Raw genomic sequence first — 12,001 nt, 5'->3', positions numbered from 1 at the left:
GGTTTTAGGCACGAGGTTCATTACCACCTTTGTATTTGGTTGAGCTTAAATATAAATCATATTTACTCAAAACCTTTTGCATAAGGTGTTTTATTTACTGTTCTGCCTGGAGTTCTACTTTATTTGGGCAGGTAGAAGCCCTACCCTCTCTTGACCCACCAGTACTAGTGAATTTGTTGCCTTTGTTGGGGATGATGGCACATCAGCCATTTAACGCTTCATCCCACGTACCTGCTTCCCTCAGATTATCCCCATAGCACTAAGCTTTCGCCAATCCTTTGCATACCAAGAAGTGAGTTTAAAAAATGTAAAAAATCATAAAATGTAAAAAAATCATAAAAAATCAATGGATGACCCAATTCAATTCAAAGTTGGTATGCTTAAAGCTCTCCCTAATATTTGTTACTGTGCCAATTTTGGTGTCTTTATCTTTAAAGCTTACGCAGATGTAAGCATTTCTTTAAAATCCTGTTCCTGCGCCCCAGCAGCGGCTCGGAAGATACGCTCAAAATATAGGGGCTAAATACAGCGAATCTTTTGGCTTTATAGCACAATTAAGGCAGGATGCATGGGAGTACTTCACAATCAAAGCAGATTATAAGGTGGAAAACTTCTGAGTCCTTTGCATGCAATTTCACAGTGATTGCACAATATGCACAGTTACAAGATGGGGGATACTTGGCTCAGCAATACTACAAACGAGAAAGATCTTGGAATTGTTGTAGATTGCAAGCTGAATATGAGCCAACAGTGCGATATGGCTGCAAGAAAGGCAAATGCTATTTTGGGCTCCATTAAGAGAAGTATAGCTTCCAAATCACGTGAGGTACTGGTTCCTCTCTATTCGGCCCTGGTTAGGCCTCATCTAGAGTATTGCGTTCAGTTCTGGGCTCCACAATTCAAGAAGGACGCAGACAAGCTGGAGCGTGTTCAGAGAAGGGCAACCAGGATGATCAGGGGTCTGGAAACAAAGCCCTATGAAGAGAGACTGAAAGAACTGGGCATGTTTAGCCTAGAGAAGAGAAGATTGAGGGGAGACAGGATAGCACTCTTCAAATACTTAAAAGGTTGTCACACAGAGGAGGGCCAGGATCTCTTCTCGATCCTCCCAGAGTGCAGGACACGGAATAACGGGCTCAAGTTAAAGGAAGCCAGATTCCAGCTGGACATCAGGAAAAACTTCCTAACTGTTAGAGCAGTGCGACAATGGAATCAGTTACCTAGGGAGGTTGTGGGCTCTTCCACACTAGAGGCCTTCAAGAGGCAGCTGGACAAGCATCTGTCGGGGATGCTTTAGGGTGGATTCCTGCATTGAGCAGGGGGTTGGACTCGATGCCTTGTAGGCCCCTTCCAACTCTGCTATTCTATGATTCTATGATTCTATGATCTCATAGCTCCAAGGCTTTATTCCTCATAGTCTTGGCTTTATATTTGATTCCTCGCTCTCCTTTATTCCTCATATCGAGGCAGTAGCTAAATCCTGTCGTTTCTTCCTGTATAATATTGCCAGGATTCGACCATTTTTGTCTGTCTCTTCTGCCAAGACGCTTGTTCACGCACTGGTTATCTCTCGGTTGGACTACTGCAACCTTCTTCTCTCTGGCCTTCCTTCATCTCACATCAGTCCGCTGGTCTCTGTCCACCACTCTGCCGCCAAGATCATCTTCTTGGCCCGCCGCTCTGACCATGTCACTCCACTTCTGAAATCTCTTCATTGGCTTCCAGTTCACTCCAGAATCCAATATAAACTTCTCCTGTTGACCTTCAAAGCTTTTCACGGTCTAGCTCCTGCCTATCTCTCCTCTCTCATCTCACACTATTGCCCCGCTCGTGCTCTCCGCTCCTCTGATGCCATGCTTCTCGCCTGCCCAAGGGCCTCTACTTCCCTTACTCGGCTTCGTCCTTTTTCTTCTGCTGCCCCTTACGCCTGGAACGCTCTTCCAGAACACTTGAGAACTATAGACTCAATCACAGCTTTTAAAACTCAGCTAAAAACTTTTCTTTTCCCTATAGCTTTTAAATATTGAGTTTGTTCTGACCCTATACTGTCAGCTTCACCCTACCCGGTGCCTGTTTACACTTCCCTGTGCCTGTTTGCATTCTCTTTCCCTCCTTATTGTTTACTACAACTTTATTAGATTGTAAGCCTATGCGGCAGGGTCTTGCTATTTACTGTGTAATCTGTACAGCACCATGTACATTGATGGTGCTATATAAATAAATAATAATAATAATAATAATAATAATAAGAGGGGGTGGCCTCTCAATGGAATTGAGTTCTGTTCAATTCTCCAGCTAACTATCCACCTTAACTCAAGTGCAGTTTATGCATAAAATGGGATAAGCCACTAAAATGCCCCCTCTCCCCTCCCCCACCCCGGGCTAAACTCACACAGAATCTTGATGTCAATATATCACTTCTACTGAGTGCATCTCTACATTCAAATACTAGTTTGACTACAGTGTTTGCAGAAACACTGCAAACAATGCAGAGTGGATTCCTGCATTGAGCAGGGGGTTGGACTCGATGGCCTTGTAGGCCCCTTCCAACTCCACTATTCTACGATTCTATGATTCTATAAACACTGGTGTGATAAAGCTCTTAGCTTGGAGGGGGTTATTTCAAAGCAGATGCAGCTCTATGCTTTAAGCAAGCTGTTCTATTTAAGTAGCATGAGTAACACTTTAGGGAGGGGATGTAGCTCTGTGGTAGAGCAAATGTTTTCCATACAGAAGGTTCTAAGTTCCTTCCTTGGCATCTCCATGTAGAGCTAGGAAATAATCTTGCCTGAATACCTAGAGAGCGGTGTCAGCAATACTGGCCTAGATGGACAAACGGTCTGACTCAGTACAAGACAGCTTCTATGACTTGCAGTTGTTGAGTTCTCAATATGTATAAGCCTGTGCCAGCCTTCCCATGTTCCTTTTTGCTCTAGCAAGACACCTATCACTAACTTTGGGTGTTTCAAGGCCCCCTCCTACACAGAGATGCTTTCCAACGTGATTCAGTTTAAAACCACATTTTTTATCAAAATGGATTTGCTCCTCCCATGGCACACACAGCCATTAAAAGTGATATATAGCAACACTTTTGCATGGCAGACTGCACAAGAATCTGCATTAGCCTATAAGGGTAGCATCTTGTGGCATCAACAAGCTTCTTTTTTAAAAAACACAGTTCATGAACTTTATGCGATGGTCTGCTTCTCCGGGAAAGTGCAGTGGAGTGAAACTCAAAAGGAATTACTTCTGAGTAGACATGTTTAATGGGTTGTTTTCAGGGCAGAAATGGAGATTTCAAAAGAACAAAAGTCATCCCACAACAAGAGTTTAAGATGGCGACCAACAGTGAACACATGATTTTAAATTGAAAACTTCCCCTCTTGGCAATGCCCCATAAAGTTAAATAAAACAGCGACACTGGCTGGCCATTGAATGTTGAGCTTTCTAGGGTAATCAAATGTCCCAGAGAACTGCCCCCCACACCACTGAGAAAACAGATGAATCGAACAACTGAGGTTCACTTACCCTTTTTAAAAAGCACCGACCAAGAAGCTCTGGATTTTCAATACAATTTTCTAGCTCTTTGAGGAAAATTCTGGAATGGAGATAAAAGAAAACAGGTTTTTTTAATGATTTTTATTGTGTATTTTTCAGGTCTTCATTTATATTTCATCTAGAAGGTCCCCTAGCATGACATTTCAATGGGAAATCTTGCTATTCCAGGACTGGGATGGGTGGGGCAACATTTAGCTCCTCAGAAGGATATAACCATGCTCTAATCTGACTGGACAATACTATCTGTAATATTTGCTGTTGTTGCGGCTAACTTTTAAAAATGCCACAAGTAACTGAACTGTGGAATGAAGCTTTACTTCACACCATGCTACTCTTACAATAAATGTTCTCAAAATGGCTATTGCCCTTGGTGGGGGTTCAGCTCTCTGCTGGTGTTCCCTAGAACTATTTCCTTCCGGATACCTATTCACAAAACACTTTGGTTCCTACTATCATTAGGCTTTCTCCATGGAAAAGGCAAACTACTGATAACATAAAAGACTTCTCTCACTGATGTCTGAGGGGTAGGGACTTATCCTCACCAGCCAACTTCAAGTATTACTCCTTTTCTCCTTATTCAGCTCCTAGAGTCATAGAATCCTAGAATAGTAGAGTTGGAAGGAGCCTATAAGGCCATCGAGTCCAACACCCCGCTCAATGCAGGAATCTACCCTAAAGCATCCCTGACAGATGGTTGTCCAGCTGCCTCTTGAAGGCTTATAGTGTGGGAGAGCCCACAACCTCCCTAGGTAACTGGTTCCATTGTCATACTGTTCTAACAGTCAGGAAGTTTTTCCTGATGTAATATAATATGTGATAACAGGGAGACGGCTAGGAGGCACCTGAACTTAAGGTGCTTTCAGACGTTACCAATCAAAAGGCATAGACTAGTGCTGCTACGCTGTCTTTCCCTCCTGAAAGTGTTTTTTTATGGTAAGAGAAAAGACAACAGAAGCAGTAGGAAAATACAGGTGAGTTACAAATTGAAGACTTGGTGCTCTGGATGCTCCCCTCCCCCCATAAAAGTCCATGTTTGAGGCAAGGCAACTGCACAACAAATCCTTATCTGGAAGCACCTCCAAAAGTCCATGGATTCAGGTAAGATCAGCAGAAGATAGCATGTCGTGTTTGAAGATCACTGTTAGCAAGTGGCTATGAACGTATACTAGAGGCTGCAGACAGTAAAGAAAATATCTTGTCGGTGGGGTGGGTGTGGCTTCTATATTAAAATATTCATGTAAAGTCACATAGTATAGCACAGCAGCAAACCTGTTGTGGAATTCGTAGATTTCTGAGAGGTTTCCAAAAAGAATTTCCTTCTTGTTGGAAACTGCAGTTGGGATCAAGTGAATTAAATCAGGATTGTCCAATTCTGATGCATAGCCCTATTAAAAAAAATAAAAAATAAAGAATAGTATCAGGAGAATGAAAGTATAAAAATATAAGCCCGGTTTATCTTTTGGTCAATTAAAAACAACAACAAAGAGAGGGAGAGAGAGAGAGAGAGAGAAGTGCTTTCTTCTGGCCCACAGATTTAATTCATTACACTACCGCTGTTTTCATCTATAAGCCCTGAATATGCTGTGATGGCTGTGCAGTGGTGCTGTGTTGTTTATATGACACAGCCACCAACTTGCAGTGACCATGATTCTTTCCCCCTGAAACTGTGTGCTATAAAAGGTCCCAACTTACTGGGGCTTTTCCCTTTGCTGCGAGGTCACCACCTTCTTTCTGCCATATGAGGATGGTGACCTTGCTTCAGGTTCTAGCTGCGGGTGTTCCCTCTGGCGGATCGAGGCTCAGGATAGGACACAGTAAGCCGGGCAGAGGGCAAGGGGCAGTCTTGACAAGCTGAATGGCCACCGGCGCTGTGGTTTTTTTGCCTGGAAAGCCCAGTCCCTCCTGCAATGAGGATTTAGCGTTCCTACCCCACATGTGCGATGCCATGGGGTTTCAAAGAAATGAGCGGCAAAGGCATTGCCATCAAGACACGGCACTAACGTCTAGGCCAGACCTTCTTCTACAGTAAAAATATAGGCTCCCTGCAATCAACATAGAACCTCTATGATCTGTATAACTTACACAATTTAAGCAAATATGCCTTTTTTTTTCTTTTTTTGCCTTTCTAGGATGCCCCAGAACAATGCTATGTAATTATATAATGCTATGTCAAGGTAGTTGAGTTCTGAGAGGCATTCGGGGGAGACGGTCAATTCCCACAGGTAGCTGCCATTTCCCCTCTCAGAATACCCTTCAGAATGATGCTATGTAGCACTGTTCCAGGGCATTCTGGGAAGGGTTGGTGAAAGGGGGTTGTCATAACCAGCTCCCCTGCCACTGCTTGTGGCAGTAGGAACAAAAAAAGGTGGGGAAGAGATAAAAGTTTAAAAATCTGCTGTCTTAAAATGAAATTTTATGAAAGTTTTCTAAAGCATTATGGTCTTCCTCCAAAAATTGATCTCTCAGTTTCAGAGGCCCCCATTGCCCACTGTTCTACCCACCAATATTGCAAGCAGAACTAAAAAAAACAGTAACTCAATAAAGCAGCATAAACGTGAAGCCATGGTTAGGCTGCTAACCCCTTTGCAGCAAACTATTAGTGAGCATCTTTAAACTGGGTTATGTAGCCACCATGGCTAGGAATGGTTCACACGACGCTAAGACATGGTTCACACAACATGCTAAGCCATAATGTTTAATTCAAAATGCTTAACCACCATGGCTTAGCTTGTCTTCTGAGCAGGGGCAAAGATTACATTATCCACATTATTCAGGAGTGTCCTACTGAAAAGCAAAGTTGTGTTTCCCTGATGCATAAAGGCACAAAGAGAAGGAGTCAACAATTTCACTGACACCTACCTGATAGGACTGATTGCTTTTCAATCTTTGCTAGCTCTCAAAATGGAGTTTCATATTTTTAAAGGGAAACGGTCAATGCTCCCCTGGGTAGGGTGACCAACTGTCAGGATTTCCCCGGATTTGTCCTGGTTTTTGTTCTTTCCATGGTGTCAGGGGGGATTTTCTATAATTTTCAATAATGTCCTGGAATGACACACCTTCCCCTTTAAGGCTGCCATTAGCATGGCAGGAGGAAATGACATGCTTTCTTGAGGCACATCATTCCCCCACCCCGAGCTCCAATTGAGGTCTTAAAGGGGAAAGTGGGGCATTCGTGGACATTATAGAAAAGGCCCCAATTGGAGTGGATGGTGGTGGTGCAGAATGAAATCCTTTCCCCTCCTCCACTCCAATCGGGTTCTTTAAGGTGGCGGGGGAATAACGTACTTTCTGCAGGACTCAGAAAGCTGCTTCCCCCCCACACACTAGGTGTCCTCTTTTTTGGTTTCCCAAATATGGTCACCCTACCCCTGAGTCTGTGCATTGCTGGAGAAGTTAAGCTTTTTTTTCAGGAAAGCTTGTCTGGCATTATTGGACTTCTCCTAAAGGAACTTCAGATTAAGTGTGTGTGTGTGTGTGTGTGTTTAGAAACAAGGTTGCTTGGATCACACTTCGAAAAGCACTGCCTTCCATCAACAGGGTAAAGGGGAAGCCAGAAGCAACAGTTTTTAGAGCATTGAAAACACTGGAAGCACCCTCACTGTACTGTGTCCAAACTTATCTATTCCATCCCAGGACAAAACTCTGAAACAATTCTGCAAGTCTGAACCAAAAGCTAGCTGTGCAAGGTGCTGATAGGCTGCTTTCTGTGATGTCACCAAAGTGCCTCCTCCTCTACTCCCTGGACCAATTTATAGTCTTTGTTAAGTCCTTACAGAAAATGAATAAGGTGATGAATGAGCAGATAAATGCACAAATGTTCTTGTGGCATTTTTAAAAACAGAAAAGGTGGACAGGTTGACTGAAGCCTCCCGTCTGGGATGGGGGTGGGGCTTAGCCAGTATTTGATTTACTGGTCTGTACATCTGTCTTTTCAGCTGCAAAGCTGGGATGAAGACCCCGCAACTGAAGGATGTGCTGACAGCTTTCTTGTTAGACCTGTCTTCGCCCTAAGTTTCCATAACTACTCAACTCACCTCTAATATGCTTTGAAGCTCCTCTACGTAAACCCGTTCCGTTTCTATCAGTTCATTTATTATATGGCTAAAGAAGAGAGAGACAGAGAGAGAAAGGGAGAGAAATTTGTAGTAGTTTCTATTGCAACCATTGAGATCTTTTTAAACATGTTGCTTTCGGGAGGAAATCATTTGAATTGAAGGTTGACTGTTGCACGGCTTTGGGTGCAAGCCTATCAGGACCTGGAAAGTATTATTATTACCATTATCAGCCATCATCATCATCATCATCATTATTTAATATAGCATAACCAGTGTACATGGTCACTTCCAACGGTAACACAAACAAAATACAGGTCCTTGGCTCCAAAGGCACTTCCAGATGGAGGGCCCCAAGTGCTACCAATTAGGAGGAGGCATTCTGCAGACTTTTTCTCTTCAATGTACTTTCAGCAGTAAGACAAAAGTTGGAAGAAGCAGGGGGGAAACACTGGAGGGTTCATTATTTATTTTTGTAAATAATTAGCCCTCTCCAACCTAGCGCCCTCCACATTTGTCGGACCCTACCGTTGGCTAGAAATGACGGGACAAGTATTATTATTATTATTTATTTATTATATTTATTTGTATCCAGCCTTTTGCCCAATACTGGGCTTCAAGGCGGTAATATGTAGTCTGATACATCTAGAGCTGCCTTATACTGAGTCAGACCCTGGGTCTATCCAGCCCAGTAATGCAACACTGACTGGCAGCAGCTTTTCCAGGATTTTAGGCAGGAGCTTTTCCTGCCCAATCTGGAGATGCCAGGGATCGAACCTGAGACCTTCTGCATGCAAAGCAATTGCTCTACCACTGAGCTCCAGCCCCATCCGCTTTTAAAAATAACAAAAAAGCAACATAAGAAGCTGCCTTACACTGAGTCAGATCATTGGTCCCTCTAGCCCAGTATTGTCAACACTGACTGGCAGCAACGGCTCTCCAGGGGTACAGGCAGGATTCTTTCCTTGCCCTACCTGCAGAAGCCGGGGATTGAACCTGGTAGGGTGACCGTATGAAAAGGAGGACAGGGCTCCTGTATCTTTAACAATTTCATTGAAAAGGGAATTTCAGCAGGTGTCCTTTGTATGCATGCAGCACCTGGTGAAATTCCCTTTTCATAACAGTGAAATCGACAGGAGCTATACTACAGTGACCAAATACAAAAGAGGGCAGGGCTCCTGCTAGTTTAACTGTAGTGATGAAGAGGGGATATCACCAGGTGATGCATGCATGCATACAAATGACACCTGCTGCAATTCCCTTTTCTGTGCAACTCTTAAAGATACAGGAGCCCTATCCTCCTTTTCATAGGGTCACCCTATCTCAATCCTATTACTTAAGGGTTAAGCAGCAGGGAAGGAGAAGAGAGAATTTGCAGATGGAAAATCAGTGTTCTCCCTTGTCCCACCATCACCTGTAGGAATTTGTAGGGTGGTTGCTTTCGGTTGTTGTTGTTGTCTTAAAAAATACTTGGGGGGAAATATATAGCTCTGCTTCTAGCACAGAAATTTGGATGACAACAAAAACATGCAAAACCCATTATTTGGCACCTGGTTTCTTAGTAACACTGCCCTTGCTAAACAAAAGGATGTGTGTGAGAGCGTTTTAAGAAAAAAGTAAGAAAACACAATAGGGAATGTGGAGCAATTGCAACATATGGTTGTCTTGTTGCAGGAACACAGCCATGGATACTAACTTTGTACTCAGAGTTCCCCAAATGTAGCTTTCTGGTATCGCTTAGAGCCGAGCTGTACGTTGAGCAAAATAATCACATGATCCTGGATTGTATCACTTACGACTCCATGTTATGGGGGGATTTTGCCTTTTAAAAATACTTCTTCATATAAAAAATAAACAAAACGAAACAAAAAAACTCTTTCCATGCTTGTGGAAAACCGGAAAACCATGGGGAAAATGTTCAACTTGTAGGCCCGACCTAAAAGTACTAGTTTTCTACGTGTGGAGGAAGATTTAAAAATTAGAAAAGTGTACAAACTTCATTGTGATTACTGTCATATTGTGGGGAAAAGGGGGACACTGAGGACCAACCTATACGTCATATAGGAGATTAAGGCCACAGCTAGACCTAAGGTTTATCCTGGGATCATCCAGGGTTCGCCCCTGCCTGAGCACTGGATCCCCTGTGTGACACCTAGATGAACAGGTTTGGCCCCTGAACGATCCAGGGATAAACCTTAGGTCTAGCTATGGCCTGGATCTCCTTTCTTTTTAGTTAAAAAAACACCAGCAGGTGTGTGTGTTCTGAATTGGATCAAAGCAGTCCCCTTATGGGGAAGGTTGTTTAACCATTTCCTATGCAACATTTTCCTTATCAGATTTCTCCTCCTCAGCTTTTATTTCCATTGCAGGGCTAACAGCAGTTTTGGGAATGGGCACAATTTAGATCAGGAAAATAGTGCTGGCAGGAGGGCAGGGAGAGAAGATAAATTGAATACTCCTTCCCCACAGCACACTGTTCCAATCAAAATCAGTTTCCTCCCCCCACCCCAATACTATTTTTAAGTAAAAACAAAATACAAGAGTTCCTGTGAAGGCCTTTGTTGCCCTATCAGTCACATGCAAGAATTGCAATAGTAAATGAGGGGTCCCTACTATATCTAACATTTAAGAAATGCCCAAATACTGTCTGCTAGAGGTGGGGGCATGTGGGGTGGGGGAGGACTGACTGTCAGGAGCTAAATCAGGAACCCACAGAACTTGAAACTGCTGCCCCATGTGGCAACTGCCAAGGCTAGAGGCTGGAGTGTTCCCTAAGCAAAGGGTGCCAAATTGATGCTGCCTACCCAGTCTGGCCATTGGCTTCTCTCATCAGGAAGAATTCTAAAAGTTTCCTGTGCAAGCCTATCTATACGCCTTGCACACCACGTCGTGGCTGTGCAGTGGCGCTGCAGCCGCTAACTCGCAGCTACCATGGGCTTTACGGACAAAACGGCATGCTGGAAAAGTAGCCAATTTATCACGGCTTTTGCCTTCGCTGCAAGATCGCCACCTTCTTCCCGCCATTTGTCGATGGCGGCCTCGCTTCAGCTTCAAGCTGTGAGCATTCCCGGGATGGATCGAAGGCTGGCATAGGACACAGTAAGCCAGGAAAGCAGGGGATGGGCTCGATGAACTGAACGTCTGCTGGCACTGTGGCTTTTCCGGTCCCTCCTTCAATGAAGATTAATGCTCCCACCCCGCAGCTGCAACGCTGCGGGATTTTGAGGGAATGAGCAGCAAAGGTGCTGTCCTCAAAACATGGCCCAAGACGTTGCATGGAAAGCAATAGTCTTCATGGGTTCTCTGCTGCTTACCTGATGGCTTGGCTCCCCTCCCTCAGACGTTCATCTGAGGATCCAGGTCCCATACTCCCACCCCAAACAAGGAATGGAGGGGAGAAGTGTGGTTACATATAAAACAATGTTTTCCGTGTATGTTTGGAGGGGTGAACATTTGACCAAAACAATGCACTAAATTTTCTGAAGGTTAGTTCATTTCTGCCGCTCTTTTTCTCCAACCCGCCCTCCCCCAGTTATGAAGGCTGCTCGTTCCTCCAATCCCCACAGAAGTGATGCTTCAGTTACAAGCCTAAGCTATGGGAAGCCCAAAGTGACTGCCACATTACTTAATCAGATCTGATCTGACTGTTTAGACACGTTCTCTCTGTGTGGGAGAGAGAACTGCAAAAACTATTTTTTTTTAAAAAAAAAAATCAACTTCAGAACACTTGCACAAGCATCTAATTAAACCCTGCAACAGTCCTGCCAAGGCAAGTATTATTGGCTCTGTTTTGCAGGATGGTTAAACCTGCACCCACTATTAATATCTGAGGAAAGGGAGAACAAGGACACTTGTTTTATGGGAATTTAATGAAGGCTTCACTGTATGAGAGCCAATAGACAAAATGGGTGGCCACCACGTCCTCTTTTGCATCTACCCGCCTTAGTTACTGGTCCTACATCTGTGCTTTTTAACAGCTACAAAAATGTAATGAGTGAAGCTTTGCCTTGAGTAGAAAAAAAAAAGTGGTGGTTGGAAAAGTTCAATTTCCGTGCGTCAGGCATTTGGTTAAGGAAGCCAAGAAGAAAAAGAAGTGGCAACAAGTCATATGCAACTTTTTTTTTAATATTTATTAAACTCCATTTAACAAAGCAGTTTTTAAAAAAGTTAAAAATATATATAAAAACTTACAAGTCAGACAGCGTTTCTAATAAATACACAAACACGATTTCTGTAGTTGCCGAACCGAGCTTGTTTCCTTCAATTTACTGTGGTCAGAGGAAGATCTGTTAAACCAGAGTTGGATGCCACATCTATACCATTGATGTAATTGAGAAAAGGAGACCATATTTCATTGAATGGGTCATAGCTAAGTTGGCCCGACGAGACTC

General features: G+C 43.6%; 2 protein-coding genes across 3 annotated transcripts in view; one reads left to right on the top strand and one right to left on the bottom strand.

Moving 5' to 3' along the window:
• ATP11B (ATPase phospholipid transporting 11B (putative)) overlaps positions 1 to 12,001 on the top strand; it is a 508,285-nt gene that overhangs the window by 287,539 nt on the left and 208,745 nt on the right. The gene's annotated exons all lie outside the window — the stretch shown is intronic.
• MCF2L2 (MCF.2 cell line derived transforming sequence-like 2) overlaps positions 1 to 12,001 on the bottom strand; it is a 282,358-nt gene that overhangs the window by 92,468 nt on the left and 177,889 nt on the right. Inside the window, exons 16-18 of the mRNA XM_063131918.1 lie at positions 7,593 to 7,659; positions 4,828 to 4,943; positions 3,529 to 3,598 (exon numbers count right to left, since the gene is read on the bottom strand). Of these exons, the coding sequence (XP_062987988.1) occupies positions 3,529 to 3,598; positions 4,828 to 4,943; positions 7,593 to 7,659 (253 nt within the window). The remainder of the gene's footprint in view (positions 1 to 3,528; positions 3,599 to 4,827; positions 4,944 to 7,592; positions 7,660 to 12,001) is intronic.

The sequence above is a fragment of the Elgaria multicarinata genome, chromosome 8 (assembly GCF_023053635.1).
Source record: "Elgaria multicarinata webbii isolate HBS135686 ecotype San Diego chromosome 8, rElgMul1.1.pri, whole genome shotgun sequence".
In the NCBI taxonomy this organism is placed as follows: Eukaryota; Metazoa; Chordata; class Lepidosauria; order Squamata; family Anguidae; genus Elgaria; species Elgaria multicarinata.
Note: the sequence above shows the minus strand (reverse complement) of the source record. Positions and strands in the feature narration are given on the sequence as shown.